The sequence below is a fragment of the Galeopterus variegatus genome, unplaced genomic scaffold (genome assembly GCF_000696425.1).
Source record: "Galeopterus variegatus unplaced genomic scaffold, G_variegatus-3.0.2 Scaffold1794, whole genome shotgun sequence".
Taxonomy (NCBI): Eukaryota; Metazoa; Chordata; class Mammalia; order Dermoptera; family Cynocephalidae; genus Galeopterus; species Galeopterus variegatus.
In genome coordinates, this window is record NW_007727905.1 from 103579 (window position 1) to 129087 (window position 25509).

The following is a 25509-nucleotide window of genomic DNA, read 5'->3' on the forward strand; positions in this document are numbered from 1 at the left end:
TATGGGGAACAGTGGCATTAGTGTCATCCATGCAGAATCTCACACCCACACCCCAGATCTATTCAATCATCATCTGCACTTCAATAAGATCCCCAGTCATTTGCGTGCACGGTCAAGTTTGAGAAGTGCTGCTTTAGGGCTTGATTCTAGAGTTCATCTTATTCAGAACCTTCAATAATGCCCTAGAAACAAGTCAGCTTCTCAAAGGTTAATCGGTATTGAGAAGACTTTTCACTCTCAGTACTGGACATACACATGTGGTATGTGTTCCACACTGCCTCTGTCTATACCCCACTAAAGTATAAATGCAGGCAATCTTAGAACTGAGCTCTCTGCCACCTATACTCTTTGTCTCCAACTCCCACCTCTATGAGAAATGGCAAAATACATTTAATTACGGGCCAGGATCCTGGGGAAGTGAGGGTATGTATACAAAATTTTAAAATAATACACTAGGACTACAGCAGTGGTTCTCAACTGAGGCCAGCCCCCCCCCCCAGGTGGCATTTGGCAATGTCTGGTGACATTTTTGATTGTCACTAGTAGGGGAGAGTATCACTGGTATCTAGTGGGTAGAGGTCAGGGAAGCTACTAAACATCCTACAGTGCACAGAATGGCCCCCCACAACAAAGGATTATCTGGCCCCAAAGTGGTTGAGAAATCCTGGACTGGAAAAAAATAACAGACACAAATGATCTGATCCCTAAATATTCAAAACACAGCTAGGGAGAAAGGAAACCTGAAAGGGCTTCCTCCATTCTCACTAACAGCTTTAGGTTAGACACCAAAGCTCTAGCTGCCCTTGAAGGGATGAAGTACTCCTTTGGTTTAGAGCCTTTCTTTGACCTAAAGTTCTTTTTCAAAACTGCACCATGTATAACCAACCACTCAGAAATACACAGAAAGATCTTTTTCTCAAATACCAGTCTTCAAACCAGCATTAAATATAACAAGAAGAAACCATACCTACATTTTTTCTCCTGTCTGCAATAAATGGCATATGCCATGAAGTAATTAAAAGTAAAAATAGAAAAGCCCTGAGCCAAGAAGAAGTGGCTACAAGAAATACCACCAATAGGGCTAACATAATTGTTGTATGTGAGTGTGAAGGACTCTGAATGCTCTGGTAGACAGGGCAAAAAGGGAAAGATTAGTTATATAGTTTCTATTTTTATGGCTTCCTTTTACTTTCCAAGAGTGGTTTATGAATGGTTTAGGATTCAAAATGAGTTGCTCAGGGTCACTGATCATCATTTTACTGAACGCCATCTTCACATTCCTGCTCCTAACACATATCCCAAGCCTCTACATCAGTGAGAACGTAAGTGCCCTTACATACGGGCCCAGAGGCCGTGCAAAGTACAAAGCAAAATGTGAGGTTTGGGGGAGCTGCATTGATCTCATCTCTATTTATAATATAAGACTTCTGAGGGCAGGACTAGTTTCTTATTCCACCAAGGCCTACAATGCTCTATGAGTTGCAAACATTTCAATATTGACAGTATGTTGGTGAAGACTGCAGTCTAAGATTCAGCCAGTTTGAACCCTTCATATAAAGAATCATTCCTGCTTAAAACAAGCATACAGAAGTATACACAATGTTGTGTGCTCATCAAGCCCATTTTCATCCCCCACCCCTGGCACCCAGCTACACTACATTTCACAGCCTCACCTGCAATCAGGTGGAGCCACGCGAATGAATTCTAGTCAATGAATGTGGTGAGAAATTATTTACACACCTTAGAAGACTGACTTCCCATACTTCCTGCACAACTCTCCTTTTCTCTTTTCCCTAGACTGAGGGCCACATGCAGAGGATCCAGTAGAGGATTCTGAGGCCCAAGTGGAAGACGAGGCCACTAAAGTAAAGAGGGTCTGGGTTCCTCAATGACTATATGGAGTAGAGCCCTCCCTGTTCATAGTCCGCCAGCCCCCACACACTGGCTGTGTTTAGCCACTGAGATTTGGGGATTAATAGAGCAATTGGCTTATCCTGACTAATTCTTTCATCTTTGCAAATATATTCCCTCCTCCAAATTCATGGGCCAAACATTTCACTTTATCCCATAATATCGCATTAATATCACCTCTACTTTCTACCTTTCACTTTCCATATCCCTCCTCCATCTTGACAACTGCTCTCTATAGCACTAAGGGCAGGAACTTCCTCGAGTCAATATGCTTAGAACTCCCTCTCTGATTTAAATTCCCATTAAAAATAAACCAGAGTGAAATCGAAACCAGAGGCATGGGAGGTCCAATTGTTCTCAGGCTTGCTGCCCAATGGCAATCAATCCTTGGATCCAATGGCATGTAGGACCTGGCTCAGAGGCCTGGCTTCATGGCTGGTCTACACAGCATTTTAAGTAATGACTAAAGTTCCTAAGCTATCCCTCTCCCATGTGTCAATGTCGATGTCACATGGCAGAGGAAAGCCAGGCAGAGTTGGGAAAAAGAGACAATTAGGCCAGATAACCTAAAGGCTAGGCAAGGAAGGACATGAAGAAACCTGGAAAGGTTTTCGTGGAGTGTGTGGTTGTCATTCGGGCTGCTCATGAATATTCTAATTCTCCTCCTTCCAGGCACATGATATTGCATTTCCCTGTCCCCTAGAAGTCAAGTCATGCCCTGTGACTTGCTCTGGCCAATGACATATGAGCAGAAGTAATCTGTGTCACTTTGGGGCAAAAGTCTTTAAGAGCCAGGGCACAGTTTGCTATGTTCTCTTCCCATACCAGTGGAACTAAATTCTAGACAGTGAGGCTCTGTGAGCCAGGTTCCCTGACTGAGAATGACAGGTGCCAACCTGAGATGGATGTGTAGTGTGAATAAGAAATAAACCTTTGTTGTTTTAAACCCTGAGCTTTGTAGGTCATTACTGTGTCATAATTTAGATAATTCTTATTATTACAGGGTATCCAATATTTGATGAGAAATAGACTTTGATATTCAAAATGGGAAAGATGAAAATATTCCTACAATTTCTACGTCTCTTCCCCCCAAAACATGAGGTTAAGAGTGGTCCCTTCCCCAAAGTGATACTCAGAGGCACTCTAGCAGCTAAAACTAAGTCTCACCTACTAATTTGACTTAGCCCATTGTGTCTAGAACAGGGGTTGTGGGCCGAATCTGTCCTGTGACTTGTTTTTGTAAAGTTTTATTGGAATATAGCTATACTCGTTCATTTACATATTGTCTATGGCTGCTTTCACACTGAAATGGAAGAGTTGTCACAACAGAGACTGTATGGCCTACAAATGCTAAAATATTTACTATCTAGCCCTTTACAGAAAAAATGTTGCCAGCCCCTGGTCTAGAAGAAGCCAAATGAAAACAGATCCATAGAAGGCCTAAAAAATACAACATGCACTGCCACTCAGAGTAAAGAGAACATACTACTAGCTGTGTAGCTGTGTAGTAAATTATGTAGTAAAGAAAACATACTATGTAGCTATGTAGCCAAAAGCATACGCAGATCAAGAGTTGGTACTGGCAGGGTTTTTCTTAGTGCTTCAGGCCTTTTCAGAGACAGGGAGGCAAAGGGAAGCCCATACAAATAATTTCCAATAAACAGATCATTAAAGTTCTGTTGTTTACACACCCTCTTCTCCCAGTATCAGAATGGGGACAGGATCTGAAAAAGGATATACACAGTATATGTCAGGATTAGTGAACCTGACAGTCCTCAGATGACTCAGTGGAAAGTTGCTTAAGTGCTTGCTCAAAATGATTCACTGCCTGGAAAGCCCACGGCAAATCAGATTCTTAGGATAAAGTGGGTGGTACAAATTGTCCACCTCCCTGAACTCAGCACAGGGCAAGCAGGCAGGCCCTAAGGGAGGAAGCAGGCTCTTGTAGGGTCTTAGCCCGCTGGATGTGGCCTCTGCTGTGGCCACTGGCTGTCCTCTGGAGGTGGGGATGTACATGGCGTGGCTGGAATGCTAGGAATCCTGAGCTGGCCTAGCAGGCACACCAATTGGCTTGGTGTTTTACATGCTCCAAAGACTTTCTCCAGTATGCTTGGCATACGATCACTATGCTTGGGCTTAAGATTTTTAGAGCTGGGCGGGTCCCTGGAAGCCTTCTATCTCAGTACCAGATCGCTCCTTGGTTAGGTGGTACCAGCAAACAAGCTGGCCATTCCACTGCACATAGGACACAGACTATTTGCTCCCTTGCTTCTGCCTGGCTCTTGGCAGGGTTGCCTGGAGGAACCAGCTGCTCGGCTAAAACTCAGCCTTTGGAGGATGTTAACAGGTTTTGCTTCAATTCAACTATTGCTGAGTTACTGTTGGTTGGCTCTGGGTTGGGGGCAAAGGCCTGGGGTGGGAAAGAGAGAGAAGAGAAGGGAGATGTAAGGATACTTTACTTGGACCTACAAGCTATATTGTCTTCCCATTCAGCAGTTGATTCTGAGGTTAGTTTGGACTGGGTGTTTTCCCTCACTTTCTAAGGTGACCAGAAGATACAGACCCCAAGACCTACCTGTGGCTCCTTTAGTTCTAGGTTATTGTGAAAAGGTGGAGAAGAGAGGGAATTATGCCTGATATCTCTGGCTACTATCAAGTCTAGAGAATTCAGGATACGGAGGGGCCCAGAGCCCAGAGTGCTACAGCCTGTCAAGTAGCTTGACAGTGTTCTCTAGTCCACACTCAAACACCTGCACAGGCCATAGCAACATCCACAGAGGCCCTGTCTCCTTGGGCTGAGACAACATGAGCACTGGCTGACTCAAACACACTGAGACAGAAACAGATATTTTTTTGAAAAATATATAATATAAGATAATATGCAACGGGAAGACCTTAGAGAATTGATTCACTTCACATTTATCCAGAGCCCACTTTGTGCCTTGGCACATGAGGAAATAAATACAGATGTGGACTCCAAATTATTTCCAAATATCAGGGGATGAATCACAGTTATAAGCAGTAAAGAGAGTGGAGAGGAAGGGAGTATTTACTCTTGAAACTTGTCTGCAAGGGAGATGTGGCAGAAGCACAGTCCAGCAGGCAGGGAGACCTGGTTTTCAGGCACAGCAAATGTTACTAATGAGCACTGTGGCTTCGGGTAAGTTAGAGCCTTTCTCAGTCTCCCTGTTTGTCAAAGGAGGGGAGGGGGCTAGACAAAATATCTCTGTGAGGTATAATTTTCTGGTTGTAAAATATATGATTCCTGCCGTCGAGAAGTTTAGGAACTAGTTGCAAGACACTCAACAGATGGGTAGGAGGTACAAAATTAAATTCAGTGCAACACGAAAGTATTCAACGAATGGGAATGCGTTGTGCCATACACTACAGTAGTCACTAGTCACATTGGCCTATTTACATTTAAACTATTAACATTAAATACAATTAAAATGCAGGCCCTCAGTTTCACACCAGTCACATTTCAAGTGTCCAACAGCCACATGTGCCAGTGGCTGCAATTTTCGAGAGTGCAGATATAAAATGTTTCCATCATTGCAAAAAGTTCTATTGGACATTGCTGGTATAGACGCCATGTACCAAAGATGTCCAGAGAACACAGAACTTGCCCTCCATGCCTCCTAGTCCTAAACTCCTGGTGGCAGTTCAGCTGGGACCAAAGCTGACCTTGAGACAGTGGGGGGCTGTATGTCCAGTCCAGGTTATTACCTTGCTCAGGGAGCTGAGTAGCTCCACACTTTCCCCACTCTCTCTGCTCCTTTGGTCTTCCCCAGGGCCTTTGGGGAAGCCACAGCCCTTCAGTCCTCTCATGAAAAATTCCCTTTTAAGCGGACCTATGAATTATGTAGATAATCCAGGAATTCATGCATCTTTTAGAGTTCCCTGGGCTATATTTTCAAGAGGTATTGTATACAAAGTCTGACAAAAACCAGTCTGATTGATCAAGGAAAGTCAGCGTTGTATTTACTACTTTGGAGGAGAAAGCATGACCAGGACTGAGGAGAAAGTCCTTACATGCTCCCTCCGCAGCACTGTTAATAATATGAAAAAATTATCCAATGTAATCCCAAAGACTGATTTCAAATCAAAACAAAGCAAATAAAGAAAAGCAAAACAAAAGAACAGCAAGGCAAGCACAAAGCTCCCTAGGGTTCCTCTAGCTTGTGGGATGGGTGTGGGCGTGAGCATGTGAGTGTATGTGAGTGTGCATGAGTTTGAGAGCGTACGGGAGAGTCACGTGTGTGCAAGTGGGGATGGTAGGGAGGAGGTAGGCAGATGTGGAGGCTTTCAGGGTTAGGGCTAGGCAAACATGCCTAACTTAGAGGAGGAGTTTCAGTTTCTAGTGTTGGGAAGAGGAGAATTTAACTTTTGTCAAACAATCTCATCCCAATTCCTCTAAAGGGGGGCAGGGAGGACAGTGTCATAACACAGAGAGTGTTAATGGCTGCTATTTTAACAATCTAAACTCACTGCCCCAGGGCGCCAGTAGAAGCTAAACAGTCTTACTGCAAAGGGTGCAATTTTTAAAAATCAAGTAAATAGCTGAAAGCACACTCACACTGAACTTGTGCCCAACTCAGTGTCAATCAAGTTTCCATTGAACGCTGGACTAGCCAACCCCTCTTCCAAAGAGAACACAAAAAACATTGTAAGTTCAGTTTGGGGGCAGCTGGATGATCTTATGTATCCTGTCCTTCCCAGTATTTTTGTTCCTCCCCTTTTGCTCCTTCCTTCCTTCCTTCTCTTGCTAAGACTTTTGTTACCTAATCCGGCCCCCCCTCAAGTTAATTTCTTTCTAATGCATCTCCCTGGCTCTGGCCCTAGTGCTGTGGCTCTTCTATTCTTTGCTCCCCTGCAGGAGGACAGACCTGCTGATCTGGGCCTCAAAGCAGGCCTGCACCATCTGTAAAACAACAGCTTTCCACCTGCCATGTGTTCTGTGGGGATGGAGAAAGTATCTAAATGTACACAAAATAATGCTATGGCTCCACTTGGGAACATCTACAGTCTGATAAACCAACATGCTGAAAAATTATATTGTCCCAGTGTTAGGATTTGGCCTAGGCACATATTTGAAAATTGCCAGACACAGCCAAGAAGTCTTAGCATAAAATGTTCATCTCCATCCTGGCCAGCCTGTTCCCACTTCTCCAGACTGAACTCTGGCCCAGTTTTCTAAAATAATAACAATAGCTTACATTTATTGAGGGCATACTATGGCCCAGGCACTGTGCTAAGCCCCTTATGTACCTTAATTTAGTTAATCCTTTGAGATAGGAACTATTATTGTCCCATTACACACACACACACACACACACACGCACACACACACACACACACATGCGCGCGCGCACACACAATCTCACTCACTCCAGCATGCACCCTCACACCCATGCTCATGTACACTCACACTCACATCGAGTGTCTGTAAACTGAACAAAGTCCGTCTGTCCCTGTCTCTTTCATGCTCAGTTCTTCAAGATCCCCTCCACAAAGTCTCTCCCACTGACATCTGGAATTCCATTGACCTTTCTGCTGATAAAGAGCAAAGCCCCCTGGATGGAGTAACCCAACCTCATTCCCATCGGGTGTCAGTGACTATGTGACAGCTGAGTGACTGTGAGAGAGGGGAGGATGTGAGGGATTGCAAGAGAGGAAAGGGGGAGCAAAAAGATGTTCAGGAACACTAAAGACAAACTTTACCTACTTCCTACTTTTGCAGTTGATGGGCCTCCACCAACTTACCTTTCTAGCCTCCTCCTTCCCACACAGACCACACTCAACTACAGTCGTGGGTCCCACACATGCCATTGCATGTGCCCTCCCCACCTCCTCCTTCACCAGCTGGCAAAGTCCCATTCATTTGTCAGAATCCCGCTTGAATGTTGACTCCTCTCTGAGGCTTTGCTTGGCTCCTGGCTCTTGTAGAGTCTCTCTCCCCTCTCTGCCTGCACTGCCCTTGTTCATACCTCAACCTGTGTACTCATCACATAATGTTTTAATAATCTCGTTACACCTGTCTCTCTCACTAGACTGTGAGCTCCTTGAGGCAGTGACTCTAAAACCTCAGTACCATACATGGGGTCTGGCCAAAAGCTTGTATTCTGTAAATGATTGTGAAATGAATGAATGAGTGAGTGAGTGAATGAATGAGTGGACTCATACCACCAACTTCTGGTTAGGAGGAGACTCCCTTCCCTGGGCTTCTCTGGGTAAGGTTGTTGTCCAGTGTTTCTCAGTAAGGTCACCACTGGAATTTTGTGTGGGACACTTCTCTACTGCATTGTGTTCCTACTCATTGTGGAACATTTAGCACTCTTAGGTCTTGCCCACTAAATGCCAATGACATTCCCTGGTCACTGAGACAACCAAAACAGTTCCCGGACATTTCTAAAACCCTGGGAGAAGCTGGGGAGAGAGGGAAGCTGATCCTTCCTGATTTGGAAGCAGCACTACAGTAATGGCTCTTTTCCCTGATCCTGGTGGTCTGAGATACCCCCTGCAGTAGGGTCATGCTGTGGTCCTGCAAGAGGTGCTGGATGACAGGCTCCAGCTAGAACATGAATTAGTAAGAAAGTAGGGACCAAAGCAGTCCTGGCCAGCTAAAAAGAATTATGGCAGCCAAGTCAGCACACAGCAGTACAGAGCAGAGAATCCTTCTGGCTGTTTTTATGATTTAGGAGGAGGGAGGGGTTAGACCTAGCTGCCCTTCACAACTCGCAAAAAAATCCCCCTCAAGTTCTCAAGACAGTCCAGAGATTTTGGCCTTATCTCTGAGTGCAAGCTTAGCATTACCCCATGTTTCTGTTAAGGGCCCGCTTGGCTTTGAGAATGTCAACATTATTGTGCAGCGCACTACTCAAGGTTCCTCTGAAAATCTAATCAGAAGGAAATAGAAAGGACAGGCAGAGGTGATGCCATTTATTTTATGCCTTCTGCCTGACAGTCATTAAACCTGTCACCTGTTTCCTTTAGACCCTGCATGTCTTTTCCCTGAGACTGGAGACACACGATCAGTGCCTGGTTATGATGCTGATGTCACTGGGATCTATGGAAACAAGTACCAAAAGCTAAGACTTCAGGCTTTGCCCATACTGCAGATATGCCCAGATGCAGTCTGGGAACCCAGAAATTAAATTCCTTCTTTCCCCTGTTGAATGTTGCCTTACTTACATACACCTCCTTCTATTTTTCAAAGCAATTTTCCACATCAACTTTTTTGTTCACTGTCAATGCAAATATTAGGAGGAGGTAAGAATTATCACTCTCATTTCACAAGTTGAGAAAACAGGAACAAACAGCTCTGTGAAAGTCCCACAATTAAAGTGCTCACAGTTGCGGGGAGAGCAGCGCTAGATTCCTTCTTTTTTCTGGCCCCATGCCTTCCTTTCCCCATGATAGCACAATACAGCTCACCTGGGAGGGGGGCGTGCATACTCCTTAGGACCAAAGTTCTCCCTCCTTCCCAAAGGGGGTCCTGATTAGCCGGACTTTCTAGAAGCCAAACAAGCCTTCTGGTCAGTGATATAAGCCTGGAGCCCGATGGCTTCAGGATGCCAATGTACTATGCACTATGCAGCTTGGTGATCAAAGCCCCAAAGGCCCCAAATGCCTTCTTACTAATTCCAAAGGCCCACCTAGAGGACACAGGGCACACCTTTTTCTAGGCTTTGGTACTTATTCTGCTTTGTGCCAAAAGTAAAAAAAGACCAAACCAAACACCAAAACAATGCAAACAAACAGACAAAAACAGCAGCTTCCCAAACAGCCATATGCACATACAGAATCCTAAGCTTGGCTGCAACCTTTCAAGGTTTTCTGTTCACCGTTGCCTCCAATCATAACCATTCCAAACAAATGAAAATGAAATGTCATTTAAAAATATATTTAACTAGAAGAAATGACTTACGTACCTGAAACATAAATATACAGTTGAACTGATGATTGTAAAGCAAGCACCCATGGGATTACCATGCAGATCAAGAAAGAGTGCATTGCCAGCACCCCAGAAGCCCCCTTCCTCCCCAGTGGAGGTCACCACCATGCTGACTATTGCGATCATTTCCTTGCTTTTCATTATAGTTTTATCATATTTATGCATATCCCTAACAATAAAGTTTAGTTTTGCCCGTTTTGAATTTTATAGTAATTGAATCATATTGCATGTATTTGTGCATTTATGTGTGTCTTGCTTTTATTCAACATTAAGTTTGAGCTGTAATATACTGACTTATAAGTGCCTTCTGCTCCCCTTATCCATGCCTGGAAGTATTTCCTTGTGCCAAACTTTCTTATGCTGAAGCTCATTTCTGCCCATTTCCCCCCTCTGAAGATCGAAGGAGAAAGCTGATCAATATCATCTAAGACCCCTTTATCTTTCTGAAGCTTGTTGAAGTCCCCTCAGTCTTTCTTTCACCAGGTTCAATAATTACAGTTTTCCTTCAACATTGCCTCATGGGTTTGATACTCTAATCCTTTAATAATCTTTCTAATAAAATCATATTGAATGGCTCCAGACATGATTTCTTTCAGAAAATGATCAGAGGAGGCCCTTTTGGAAATGTACTTCTCTAGATAAAGGAAGACAGGGATACAGTTCTACCCCTATGGATTTTTCCAAAAGCAGATACCAAAACCTGCCAGTGATCAGCTCCTAATCGATGATGACACTGTCTGAAGTTCCCTGGAAAACAATAATAAGGAATATGTCTATCTTTCAAAACCCAGCATTTCACAGTCATTAATGCTAGTTACTCCTTTCATACCTGTCACTATCAAAAACAGTGTGGTCTCTGGAGTCTTTCTCATCCTATGAAAAATGTGTTCTGAAAACCAACATTTGCTAGATTCCTCTAAGATTCCTCAGTTGTCTCTGACTTCACTTCCTCATCTCTACCACCAGCCTCTTAAATTTCTTCTCCACTCTCTTCCCCATTTGAAAAAGATAGAGACACACTCCATCATGAATTAACCTTGAAGACATTATGCTAAGTGAAGTAAGCCAGTCACAGAAAGACAAACACTATACGATTCCATTCATATGAGGTACCTAGAGTAGTCAAATTCATAGAAGCAGGAAGGAGAATAGTGGTTACCAGAGGCTGGAGGGAGGGGGAATGGGGAGTTAGTGTTTAATGGGTACAGAGCATCAGTTTGGGAAGATGAAACAGTTCTGGGGTTGGATGGTGGTGATGGTTGCACAACAATGTGAATTACGTAATGCTACGGAACTGTACATGTAAATATGGTTAAAATGGTTAATTTTATGTTATGTATATTTTACCATGATAAAATAACTGCAAATTTAAAAATAAAAACAGAGAATAAAAAGGAAAGAAGAAAAGGGCAATAAAGAAACAAAGAACAAAAGCAAGCAAGAAAGCAAGCCACATTTCCCTGCCCATTATTTCCTAACCTCCATTTCTCTCCTATTAAAATAATAAATGAATACACCATGTAAAAGGAATCATGGTGAGTATGCACTCTGATTTGGCCTTAGGTCCCTGAGGGCATGATCTTGTGAATGTGGAGATATTAAAGCTGCATGAATTTGTTAAAAAAAGAAAATAGAACTTGCAGGGACACTTACCTTATCTTCATATTTAAAAAAGTAACCTCTACTCCCAAGTTCAATGTCTTTCTCTTTCTCCTCAATTAAAATAAAATCCAAAACCAATCCTCTTTATCCCTATCCTGCAGACACCTTCGGTTTAGTCATTTTTTGAAAGATGCAGTGCAAATGCTTCATAGCCTCTCTCCAATTCTGGGAGCACGACCCTAGAAAACACTTTTTAAGCAGCCACACATATATTGCTGAACCACTTTCCACTCTGGGTCTTAGCGTGTATGTGGCAAAGACAAGAGACAACACATCAAGACATTTATAAAATAGACTACTTTGATGGCCAAAAATGGAGTACTGTGAGGAGGTGGATTTTGGAACAGATTTCAATAACTGACACCCTAAGTCTGCCAGTTTCTAAAATCACTTTTAAGGAATAGCTGACAGTGTAAAAATCTAAATACAAAAATCAGACAAAAATCATTCTAATAAAGACTGTTATTTATCTTAGTGGCTGCAAATAATCTGGCAAACCTTTTGGGTTATAGTTATTTTGCATCCAAAACCCTGAAGTGAAACCCTTTGGCTCTAAGCAACAGATAGCAAGGATATTTGGTTACTTCAAGAACATATTGGTTTTAAATTAACAACCCCAAAGTGAAAAACTTGAGAACTGGCAACTCATCCTAGAAACCACCGTGCCCACTGCCACGAATAAAGAACGTATCCTTATACTACGGACAGGCTTGGTGCTATGTGGGGACCGTGAAGAAGTAAAGCCTGACTCTCTAGGCTCCTCCTTCAACCTCCAGTGCCCCCGTAACTCTTCCAAGTATCCAGCCGAGTTAGTGGCCCCAGGATCCCCCTCCCCAATATCCATCCCCTCTCTCTACGATCAAATTCTGCTTTCTAGATCGTGTGTTCAGATTAAATTATAAATGATTAATAGGAGTAAAGTTACCATTTTCAGAGATAGATGAATTTATTAGGAATCAAAATCTACATTAAAAAAGATGAAGCTGTAATGACAATTTCAGGTGCCAGGCAACTTGGCAGGGAAGTTGGGGGGGGGTGTAAGGCTGATCCACTGGCTGGACAGGTCTTGGAATCACAGGTCACAGGCAATCAAGGTAATAATTGCCGCCTCTGCTTACTCAAGTAGAAAGCAGGCCCTGGTTCAAGGGTCAGTCCTGCAACTACGATCAAAGCCCACTAAAAGACATTTTACTAATCGTTTCCTTAAAATACCCTAGATGTGACTCTTATTTCAAACTAAGTTGAAAACAGACTAAACTGAAAACACTGATTTTATTTCAAACTATGTTGATTGCTTTTCCCTTTGAGAGTTTCATTTGTTTATCAGCAGAAATTCCTGGGCTAATTCCGAGAAATGCCATTCATTTCTCGCCAACAACAAGTCATGAACAATGGGCGGGGAAGAGGGGGGAGTTCCCCACAGAGGGTCCTGCTTTCTAGACGTGACAGCCAAGGGCTCAGATGGCAGAAGAGAAAGGCTTTGGGTGGGAGCTCTGGAAAATCAGGGGAGGCAGGCCAGACGGCACACCACACAGTTACTGCAGGTTTGGTCCTGGGGATATGTCACACAGGAAAAATGCATTTCTGGGGTGCTTATGCTCCCTATTGTCAGAGAAACAATGCTGTCATGTTGCCCACAGCCTTCTGCAGATGTCCAGGGCTTTCTACTCCAAGATCTTATGCAGGACTACTATATGTGGGCAGTTCTCTTGACCTCCTTTCTCAAAATCTCCTCTGGGCCCTATTACTGTAGTGCAGTCCTCAGTTCAACTGCATCAGAATTAACTGGGGTGCTTGTTTAAAATGCATGATACCTACTGCAGTTCAACTAAGTCTGAATTTTTAGTGTAGGGCCTGAGAGAGTGCATTTTATTAAATCCCCCGGGGCAATCCTCAAGCATGCTGAAGTGTGAGTAGCCCTAGTTTACGGTCTTCTGCTAAAATGGCCTGCTAGCCTAACAAACTTCTCCAAACCAAGAAGATACTGTATGTACCAATAGCTTATTGTGATAACTTAACTGCTGGAAATTAAATGGCATAATCCAATACTTCCTGAAGCATATACTAAAGAACACTAATACTGCAAAACACTCTACAAAAAGCAAGTCCTATGGATGTATAAGTTAAGAAAATACTGCATCCCATATACCTCTCTGGTAGATTTATAATGCATATCAATATACTAAAGGCTCTGAGAAGTTCTGCATTGAAAGTAATCTGTTTAACCTTCTCCAACTTAGAAACTCTCATTTATTTGATCGTATAAATGTTTTCCCTAGTAAACCCTATTATCATTCCATAAAATTGTGTTCCTTAGAGAAAACTTTGGGAAACACTATCTAAATCCAGAAAAGCGATTAGAATGGAGGAGGTTTCTTGAATATAGAAAGCAAATGGAAGATTTAGTTGGAACAAAGGGGACCTCTCAATATCCCTTAATGAGGTGACACTTTCATTTTTGTGTGAGGCCAGCTTTGGTTTGTGTCCATTGAAATAAAAAGAACTAAAGAGTTCTGCTCTACTGTAACTGAAGGCCACAACTCTCCTAAAAGCCTTGTTCTTATATGATGTAATTGTTTCTAGCATGCTAATAGGAAATCACATTCTTTTAAAAAAGCAATTCCCAATTACCAAAGACAAAGATCACCTCACTCAGCAGGAGGCAAGTTGGATGCCACTTTCTTGAAGAAGATTTTAACCCTTCATACTCTACATCGTATCCAAGGAAAAATAATGGAGAAAAATAATGGAAATAAAGCATGGAAGACAGTTAAAGGGGTCTATGAGAGCCGTCAGTATACACATGGACAGTCTAGTGACCAACAGACAACATGTCCTCTGGCAATTCAGTATAAAAGCAATCAGTATAAAGCAACAACAACAACAATAATAATAAAGTACAACCTCTGCTACCCAGAGACCAACATTCCAGAATCCTTAGGCTTTTGGGTAGTTCTGGACCCAGAAAGAGTTTTTTTTAAAAAAAAAATGTCAATCTTCTGCCGGCAAAGAAATAGCCCCTGATTGATCACCTTGCATGCTATAGCTAAGCTTACTAAAGGAAAAGAATATGCTAATTGGCTGTTACTGCTTAAAAGAAATGGCCCTATTTAAATAAAATTCAAGAGGCAAATGAATAGAGAATTCAGAAAACAACAAAAGAGGAGAGGAGAGAAGAGAAGAATGGAGATCAGGAGTGGATGGTGGCAACAATGAGGATGGCAAGCAGCAGATACTCAAAGAGATGAACCAAAAGAAGATGGAGCAGCCTTAACATTAGTGGGAGATTCCTCAATAAGTTAAACATAAAATCACCATATGACCCAGAAATTCCACTACTAGGTATATGTACCCAAAAGAATTGAAAACATATACCACGCAAAAACTTGTACATGAACGTTCATAGCAGCATTATTTACAGTAGCCAAAGGGTGGAAACAACCCAAACATCCATCAACGGATGAATGGATAAACAAAAGTGGTACATTCATACAATGGAATATTATTCAGCCTTAAAAAGGAATAAAGTACTGATACATGCTACAGTGTGGATGAACCTTGAAAACGGTATGCCAAGTGAATGAAGCCAGATGCAGAAGGCCACAGGATGTATGATTCCATTTATGTGAGATGCTCAGGATAGGCAAAAATAGAAAGACAGAAAGTAGTGGATTAGTGGTTGCCAGGAGATGGAGGGAAAGAGGAAGGGGGAGTGACTGTGTAATGGGTACAGGGTTTCCTTTTGGAGTGCTGAAAAATTTCAGGAACTAGATTAGTGGTGATAGCTGCACAACACTGTGAATGTTCTTAATGCCACTAAATTGTACACTTTAGAATGATAAGTTTTATGTTATATGTACTTTACCACAATACAAAAATAAATAAATATCCCCCTTGAACTTTTGCCCTAAAAAAAAAAAAACTGGAGGAAACAAAGGCTTGTCTACTTGATTACTGTTAACACTGAAAGTCACAGACATAGCTGTAGACCTAGACCCCCATTTTACATAAATGTATGGATGGGAGGAAAGGGGAACACAGAGTGCAGGTAGCTCAGTGATTAAAGACCAAGCCATAGATTCAGAGTGATTGAGTGACTTCCAACCTTCACTCTAAACTGTCAAAGGCCAAATGCCATATATCTACCTCATCTGATACAGTCTGTTTCTGCTACAGTATGGATGTGTGTAATGCAAATGTGCTCATATGTGTGTGTTAAATAAAGGAACAAGATTAGTAAAAATAGAAATTATTTTCCCCAGAGAATTAATATTTTGCATTACCAAATGACAGCAGCTGAATGCCAAGTACACTAACTCAACTATAATCAGCAAGCCATTAAGGTATACAGTACCCTACCCTATTTCCACTCACTCTACATTCTTCCTCTTGGCTTACTTTGGCCACGTGCTCTATCTTATAAATACTTATTGACATGATTCTCCCTGATCTTTAAGCATTTTCCTTTTGTCTCTAACTCAGCAGCCTCAATTCTTCTTTATACCCCATTCCTTCAAGCTGTCACCATTTTAAAAGGTTAAGTATATATTTACTGTAATATTCTTTTATTTATTAGAAATATAAGTGCCTTTTCAAACTGTGCTAGCATTTTATTAGTATAGTTGTTTTGTTAGTATTCCGGTTACAAAGCTGTATAAGTTTTGAGTGGTTTTGTCCAATGCTGTTTTTCCCCTTAAGCCCTGTTATTTTTTAGTGTACAATTTTGCAGATTTTGAGGATTTTTAGAAATGCACACATTGCATTATCACAGAAATGCCTGTGTTGGCTAGCTCAGTCACAACCCAACTACTGTTGAAAGAGAAATGACATACGCCTTCCAGCATTATCCTTATGGGAACACAGACTAGAGTGCATCACTGGAAAGGACTTTTCCTTAACCTACCTTGAATTTAAAAGACTGGGGTGAGGGGTGCCTCTTTCGGCAAAACCACAGTGTCACTGCCCCTATTAAAACCATAACACGGAGCCAAACTTTTTCACACCCAGACAAAAAGAAACACTGTAGATTAGGTCTCTGGTAACCAGATCAAATCAGTTATTTTGGCAATTTTATAACAGGTCTTTAATAACCCAGGAATGCTGGAATATCTCCAAGGGAACCCAAATTTATTAATTCTGAATAGCAAATTCTCAGTGGTATGACCATAACAAAAAATAAATCTCTTAGATAATATCATGATTTAGGCTCCTGGTCACTATAAAAGTATTCTTTTGGTGACAAAATTATCTGTAAAGGACAGAAGGAAAGAAGTCATAGTGATTCTGTCCCTTTTCCCCCTTTACCACTATACTCCCCCAAAAGAGAAGATAGGGAATTTCATTCCTATAAATCTCTAATTATGAAGGAGTATACAGAGTCCTACCTAGAGACCTGGGTGGATTTAATGACCTTCACAACTCCTGTGCAGTCTTGACTTGTCCCTTAAGAATGTTCCAGTCTCCATGCAGCACCAGCCTCTTTGGGCCCAGTAGAGCCCTGTGGTATGTGACCAGGACTTGACCTCTACCATGGAGACTTGGACAAGTGCTGATGAAAAAGTTTTTACTTGCTCTTCATGGGAAACAGTATAGATTTCTCTCTGGTAATTCTGGAAAAGCAGTCTGCATACTCTGATTTCCACAGTTTAGCAGAAGCTGCAAGAGATAACCTCAAATACAGGTGGGACCCTTGGAAATTTCAGGGGTGAGGAGTTTAGCAAGCAAGAGCCATGGAAAACACAAAAACAAATGGAAAGAGATAGCTTCTCTGTCTGCTTCAATGGAAGATGAGCTCTAAGCATGGCAGGTAGGACCCTCCCACCTAATCTGTCACTACCTAGGTAAATGCTCTCCTAAGTCAATACTGCTATAGGACAGTATGTAAAACCTTTAATTTGGGTATACAGTTTGTGTGTTTTATCTTTTTGTTATAGAGCTTGTTCATTATCTTGGCTTTAAATATTCTATTTTTAAGTGAGGACATTTCCAACACAGTACCTTCCATTGGGTTAAGACAGAAAACCAGAGCCCCTTTCTTTGACCAAACATTTGTGTAGCCCTGAAGGCATGAGTTTCCTCATGCCTAATAATCACTGGAGTGGAAGGAACACAGAGGAGTCATCACATCCATTGCCCTGTCTCAAAGCAGACTGTGCCAACTCTATCTCAGATGGGTGGGTACCTTTTTATTTCCAGAAATATTCAGTAAAGAGACTAAAATTCTCCTTAGTCATTTATTCTAGAATTTAACAATCACTGTGTCCCAAAGTTCTTCCTTTTATCAAGCTCCATTCTTCTCTGCTATGGTTTAAACCCACATACACTTGTTTTATCAATAGGAAGAAAGAATAACTGGTTGTAATCTCATTCAATATGGCAAAGAGAGCACATGAGAAATCTTCCTGTTCTTTTCCAAATGAAGAAGAGAAATAAAATGTGAGACAAGAAAAATAAATAAATAAAACTTTGAAACTGCAAAATCATACTCAGAAACAAAAGCTAATTCTGGAATAAAACAGAGGAGGAAAGCACAGTAACAAATGGAGGCCAAAGCCATACAGTCCATTAGCAGCTGGGACTGGATACAGATAGTTGGGGCCAGACAGCTGAGGAGGAGCTACGGTCTGCAAGTGACTTCCTGTGTGAAGCTGGGGATGATGGTCACACTCCTCACATGTAAACAGGGTCTGACATACCTGTGCCCACCCAAGGTTGTTCCCTAAAATGTCTGATTGCCCAAGGTAGGCAGCTATAGCTGAGGTCCCAATTCTAGATTGTTATCAGAGACTAGTACTGCACAAGAAAACAGAGGTGGTAATATGTCATCCAGGCATGAGGGAGCTTAAGCTGAGACTCTATCACCCCCAGCTTAGAGCTAAGTGAACTGCAAGGCCTGAAACACCCATCCACAAAAAAGGAAGAGCTCATGCAAGAGAAAACCCCCATGGATGATGAGCTTTTAAACAAAAACTAAAAAATCAAGGAAAATTCAGAACTAAGAAAAGCTGTCAGGAAATCCAACAAAGAGAATTCACACCTGAAAAAATATAGATATTTGAACAATCTGAAATGGACTTTAAGTACTCTTAAGTATTTAAATAAAATACTTTAAATAAAATACTTTATTATAATACTTTAAATAATTTAAATAAAAAAGAGAATAAGATCCCAAGAAACAATAACAGGGGATTATAAAATAGCAACATGTAGATATTTTAAAAAATAATATGAAAATATGGGGGGAAATATAGTTATTGAAAATAAAACAAAGAAACAAACAAACCAAACTCAACAGATGTCCTAAATAGTATACATGAAAAAATTCATGAATTGGAGGATAGAGTTGAAATAATGTGTCACTACGGGAAGTGTACCAAGATGGAAAAAAAATAAAGTGACATGGAGGATAAACTGAATGAGATGCAGTAACGTACACCAAAGAACTCTGAGAATGAGAAAAATGATAAAAGGAGAAGAGGTAATTTTCACGAAAATAATGATTTAAAAATGAGGAGAAATTTGAGTCCTTTGGCTGAAAAAAAAAAAAAAAACGTGCTAAGCAGGCTAAAGAAAAATAAATCATACATCTACACTTCTTTCTCATTGTGTGCCTCAAAGAAAAAGAGAAAAATCTTAAAAGCTGAAAGAATGAGAAAACAGATTACCTACAAAAGAACTACAATCAAACAGCAGACTTCTTATTGAAAACAAAAGAAGCCAACAAACTATTTAGTAATATCTTCAAAGTGCTCAGGGAAAATAAACACGCACCCAGTCAAATTATCATTCAAGAATGAGGGCAAAATAATGACATTTTTGCATATAAGGATTTGGGAACTTTAGTTCTACTATGCAAAGAAAGAACTGTTAAAGGTTATAGTTAGCAAGAAGAGAAATGAACTCACAAAGAAGTGAGCTATAAGAGCAAGAAGGAAAAGAAAAAGAATAGCTTGTTTCTGTATTCCATAAAATTAGCTTTTTAAATCTTAAAGAGAATGGTTTTTCTTTCTTTCAATTTTCTTTCCTTTGGGATTTATGACTTCAATTCTTTCAACATTCTCTTTTTCTTTTGAAGTAACTGCTAGCTTATACTTTCTCTTTCTCTCAATACTTGCTTCCTGTTAGGCAGCTGGAGTAGGTGACACCCATACCCCATTCTATGCCGTTCTGCCCTGTGCTTTGTGTCTAGGTCATGCCTAAAACTCCTTTCCAGGGAAGAACAACCTCTCCATAGTAGTTTAGTTATGTTCCTATGACAATAGACCATTTTTGGAGACTTCTGGGAAAGAAAGCTTTTATAAGGCTACTGGACAGGCTACCTGGCAGGTTACAAAAAAAGCAATAAATTCTTCAGAGTAGCCACTTTATCAGAAACATTGCTCCCATTTACCAGAACCCCCTTGCCCCCATACCACAACTTTGTAATCCAGTTTAAGTAGAGTAGTAAATACACACATACAAAAATAGTAAGCCTCACTTAGGAATTTATTCCAAAAAACAACCTTTAGGTTGGTCATATGCCAAGTCAGTCTCTCACATCTTGAAGCACATATAATTATCACCAAAAGTCAGAATGATAAATCTGTGATATTGCGTGATCTTTTGCCATCTGAGAAAGAACACTCTGTGTTCATTAGCGTATATTTACTGACGCAGGAAAGCATACTTTATAAAGGTGGTAACAAAAAGGGATTGGGGGTTTCTTCTCCATTAAACAAAAACTCTACTCTTGTAACATTTCAGTAAACTGAGTTTTCACTTAACCTCATTCCCAGCCCCATTGCTACCATTATTGCCCTGACACTTTTGATTTCTCTCTTAGAAGTTCTGGAGGTTTCCTCACTACTTAAAAAGCACCATCTATGCCCTAGGGTAGTGGTTCTTCATGTTTTAGGGGCCAGGTGCACCCCTTTAGGAATTAAGCATCCTCTCTAAAGGAATTCAGTTACACCAAAACTGCGAACAATTTTAAAGGGTTCTCTGAATCCCTAAAACCCACGCAGGACCTCCAGCTCAAGAACCTCCATCCTAGAGGGAAAGTGAATCAACTTACAGGATGACAAGGCAGATCACCTTCACAGATCCCAAGACTGTCAAATAGCTTTTCCTAGGACTGCTGTTGGGCCCACAGGCACTCTCTGAATCATTCCACACTTAAACACCTTTGGTGTGGGAACCAGACCCCAGTCAGATGTGAACAAAGTGTCATTGAGGGATCCCCTGCCTCAGACAAACAACCTCCCCACAAATCGTGAAAGTAGACGTCCTAACAGCCTCGTGAAAAAGTCTCTACCCGGCTCCCCCTCAGAGTTGCTCTTAACAATGTGTACATAATAACTGAGCAGTCGGGAGGAGGTGACTATTCAGCAGGCAGGCAGCTTTATATTGTCATAAATCTTACTGGTTCAGCTCCTTTGATTTATGAACAGACCCTCATCATTTAGAAGCTATGCTTGGATGCAATTGCAGCACTAATTGCACAGGACACATGCTGCCATGCTACAACTCCCCTGGTGCCCGCTGCCCATGGCAGGAAGAGGCTGTTTATGGCAGAAAATTTCTGAGCCACAATTCTCTTCTCCCAATTGACATCCACCTTCAACTGATTAAAAGCCCAGTGAAAACCTGTTACTGGGTACCCAATAACTTATTAGAGTCTAGAATGTGCCTCACTTGCACTATAAACAGTACTTAGGGGCCAATTTGACCTGCCTAAAAGTGTCCTGTTGTTATCTCTGTCTGGAAGTTTCCCTTCTGGGAAATTGGAGATGGGTTGGGTAGGGTGAAGAGAGAGGAAAGAGAACCACATCTGGGAAAAAAAGAGGCAAATTGATTTACCTGGGCAGCGAGGGCAGCACAAATGAGGAATGTGCACAGGAGAGAGACAATGAAGGTTTGGACATCTGACTCGGCTGCAAAGCACATTCCCATTCTGAAAGAGAGAAGGCAACAAGAAAAAATAAATGTCTTTCAAAGGTCGCTGGGATCATGCCAGTTTGAGAAACAGTCATACAGGGACTCACCCAGACAGTGAATAGCACATTCCCAAGAAGCTGAATGCAATCAACATTTTCTTTCTTTTTCTCATCACTAGCACTTCTGCTGGGTTGGTTGATAGCTTCCTGGCATGTTTTTCTAAGGCTGGGATCACTACTGCTCCAGTTTTCAAAGCCTCCCATTAACTGTGGGAGGCTTCTTTTGGCCTGGCCCTGTGGCATTTCTACCATTCCTCAGCTATAGCTGCATGTCTTTTCCAAGAGACTACTCTGATTTCATAATCACCTGCCCAATGCCATGGGAGGGAAGAAATAATGAGTAATGGGTCCCTTGAGCTGCTACCCTCCCGTGGGCAAGGAGGAATTCCTAGCACATGGATTCTGGATTTCATATAACTCTGCTTTGGTCCAGCAGGCTGAGTGACTACTCTTCTCATTTCCTTTTTCAGCCAAAATTCTTCTGAGAACAAGCTAGAGTCTGGAATTGAGCTGATTAGCTAGTATGCCTGGGTGGGGTGACTGAGTCCCTGCCTAATTTACAAGTGACAAGATCCTTAGCTCTGACAGCTCTCAGCCATTGCTAGAATGAAGGAAGACTCTGGAATCAATTTTACATTTTCCATCCACAATTAATTTGAAGCAAGGGCTACTTGTATCAGTCAAGCTGTTGTGTGGCAAGAAAGTGGTGAAGAGGATGGAGAAAGAGAAGATGCTTAGTGCTTGAGCTGTTGGCATTGGGATTGTATTAACAGTTTCACTGCCCTGCAGACATCAAAGCCTCAGCCCCCAATGGTTAGCTGTTCGTCTCCAATGTGTTGGGTCAAGAATCCAACAAAATCACGCCATACCAAGCATTTAACCAGTCCCCAGATGCTCTATTTAATACATGCCCTAGCCATTTAAAGAGACAGGCTTCTTTTATCCAAATAGGAATCATCTTACCACAACCCTTTTTCTTTTCTCATGGGCTTTCTAAAATAAACTTTCAGAGTGTTGCATTTGAAAACACCACAGCGGCTCCTTATGTGTCACACTCCTCAGAGCTAGGTGTTATCACCTTGAAGTGAGATCACTTAAGCACATCAGAAACCACACTTCCCAGCTGAATCCTCCTTAATGCTGTACACTGAATTCTGTTTTAAAGTTAGTAGGTTAATAATAATAATGATAACCCAATGATAATAATGATGATGACAATAACAGCAGTTAACATTTCTTGAATGTTTACTGTGGCCAAGCACTGTTTGAAGTGATTTAAGTGGATTAATGAATTTAATCCTTAACACAATCCTATGAAATAGGTAATATCATTACCCCTTTTTAAAGAAGAGGAAGCTGAAAGAATCTCAGAGATGTTAGGTAAGTTGTTGAATGTAACATAGCTCACAGGTGGCAGAACCAGGGTTGGAAACTTAACTTGTCTTAATTCTAGAACCCCAAAGCCTCTTAATACTGCCTGATGTTGCCTAAGGCTAGGTTTCTACATGCTCAAAATTCTGAAAGCCCCAAATTCTGTTCAAATGACTTGCAAGTGACTGTTCCCACTGTAGTCAGGAATGAAAGAGGAGTTGCAGTCCTTATAGAAGGTCTTAAGAAAGAGGTTGATCTTAAAGATTCTTATATGTTCAGAATTCTCAAGGCCTCTCTTCCCAACCGGCCTACTGCAGTGGTTCTCCATCATAGGTGGTTTTGCTCCCCAGGCAACTTGGCCATGTCTGGAGACATTTTTGTTTGGCATAACTGAGGCCAGTGCTACTGTTGTCTATGGGTAGAGGCCAGGAATGCTGCTGAACATCCTACAATGCACAGGACAGCACCCTACTTGGAATTATCTCTCCCCAAATGTCAATAGTGCAGAGGTCAAGAAACTCTGGCCTAATATATGATGGTAGAGGTTTGTTCAGAAAGATGGTCCACAGCTGTGGTCCTGGGTCAAGGCCATGGAATAAAAATGGACCTACCTGCTTTGTCTATTGCAAAGATGGCATTTAAGCTGTCCAAAAACCTCTTTGAGTAACAGGACAGAAGCCAAGGCTGAGCCAAGAGAACTCTAATCTTCACCAGGTATAGGCCAAGGTTTCACAACCTCAGTCTTAATTACGGTAAAAAATATACTCCCAGTGAAACAGTTTATAATCTGTCCTAATCTCCTCTTTAAAGTCCAGCCTGGAAAATAGTTCTCAATAATTATTTGTCTTTCAATCCAAACATTATATTGAGCTTTTTCTCCTGCTACCACTATCAAGCTCTTTTGCCTTCTCCCACTACGTCCTATATCATTAGGCTAAGAGACCACAGTATGTTTCTGTCCATAGCAAATAATCAGGGATCCCATAAAAATCAGGACAAAAAGTAATAAAGGAAAAAAGACAAGAGATGTTTATTTTTCCTTGCAATCTTCTTCTTAATTTCTTTTAGGCTTTTATAATCACTGCTCCCTGGTCATTTGGGCACTAAAAGCCCTTCTACAGGCTGAGGAGCATACTGGGAAATCACATGCCATAAGGGATTGTACCTCTGAGCAGATGCAGTTCACACAGTAAACCAATCCATAAGGTTCCAGGTAAGGATGCCATCTCTCTCCCACTCTGTACTTCTTGTCTTGAAACACACAATATGTTTCTGAATCTGTGAGGAAGGAGAGGAAGAATAGGCCTGTTAGAAAACATGGACCAAGTCACAAAATCCAAGGGCAATCACAGGTTCTTCCCATTTTAGTATACAAATACACCAAGGGAAGAGGCATAGCAAATATTTATAGAAGCCTTACTATGGGCCTCAGTGTTTTACATACTTTGCTCACTGGATCCTCACAATGACCCATAATGTAGGTACTATTAGTCACATTATATAGATGCAGAGAATCAAGGGTATAACCAGTAAGTAGGTAAGATGGGACTCAAACCCAAGTATGTCTGATAGTGAAGTCCAAAATCTTAACTACTGCTTTGCTACAATGGTAAGGTAAAGGAGCATGTCATGTGTCCTTTATTTGAAAAGGTTGTGTTTCCTTTCTTTGGAAATGCAAGCTAATGTATAAAATGTGGGTGTAGCAGAACATTGTCAGAGGTGCTTGGTGGTGGTATAAGAGCAATGGACTACACACATTGTGTATCTCTATAAATGGCTTTGCCCATACATGTTAACATCATCTAATTGCTAAACAAATATTTGAGTACTTACTGTTTGTCAGGTAATATGCTAACAGCTGAGGATAAAATCATGAGCAAAATTTTTTATACACAGTCCCTGTTCCCATTCAACTTACAGACTTCTTGCATGAACAACTCCCAATTAACTCACACACTCGCCCCCCTTTGTTGGAACAGAAATATTGGTATCCACAGTTTATCTTGTACCACAGTTCTATTGAGCACATACCATGTTACTTGTCTTATTTTACATGTCTTATTTCTTAATCAGGGTCCTCAAAAGTAGACAAGATTTATTCGTTACTCTCTATCAATCACGTGGCTTAGCACTATGTGTCCAGTAAATGTAAGCAACTGACAAATGATTGTTAAACTGAATTTCCATATCAAGCAGTTTATCTACTAGCTCTATCCTCTTCTATCTCCTGCTTCCCATCATACAAAGTCAAAATAAACCTATACTCCTTTTATAGCAAATACATTAATTTTCCTCACTCCAGTACACATTTCCCTGATGATCAAAATCAAAAGAATAAAGAAAATACAGATAGGCAAGAAACTGGGAGAAGATATTTCCAACAAATAATAAACAATGTATTAGTACTGGAACATTTCCTAATCACTCAAATCAATAAGTGAAAGACCGGGCCAGCCCGGTGGCGCACTGGATAGTCGCCGCTTGGGAAGCGCGGCAGCGCTCCCGTCCTAGGGTTCGGATCCCACATATGGACCGGCTCCCGCTCACTGGCTGAGTGAGGCGCGGGAGCAGCACCGAGGCTTGCGATCCCGTTGCCGGTCCCCGGTCCGGTACGGGGGCAACACTGAGGGTTGCGAT

General features: G+C 41.5%; 1 protein-coding gene across 3 annotated transcripts in view; it reads right to left on the bottom strand.

Moving 5' to 3' along the window:
- Positions 1-25509, bottom strand: part of CHRDL1 (chordin-like 1) — a 109019-nt gene that overhangs the window by 57926 nt on the left and 25584 nt on the right. For all 3 annotated transcript variants that reach the window (XM_008578985.1, XM_008578984.1, XM_008578983.1), the window contains exons 3-4: positions 24038-24150; positions 21365-21458 (exon numbers count right to left, since the gene is read on the bottom strand). In XM_008578985.1, coding sequence (XP_008577207.1) covers positions 21365-21458; positions 24038-24150 — 207 coding nt within the window. The remainder of the gene's footprint in view (positions 1-21364; positions 21459-24037; positions 24151-25509) is intronic.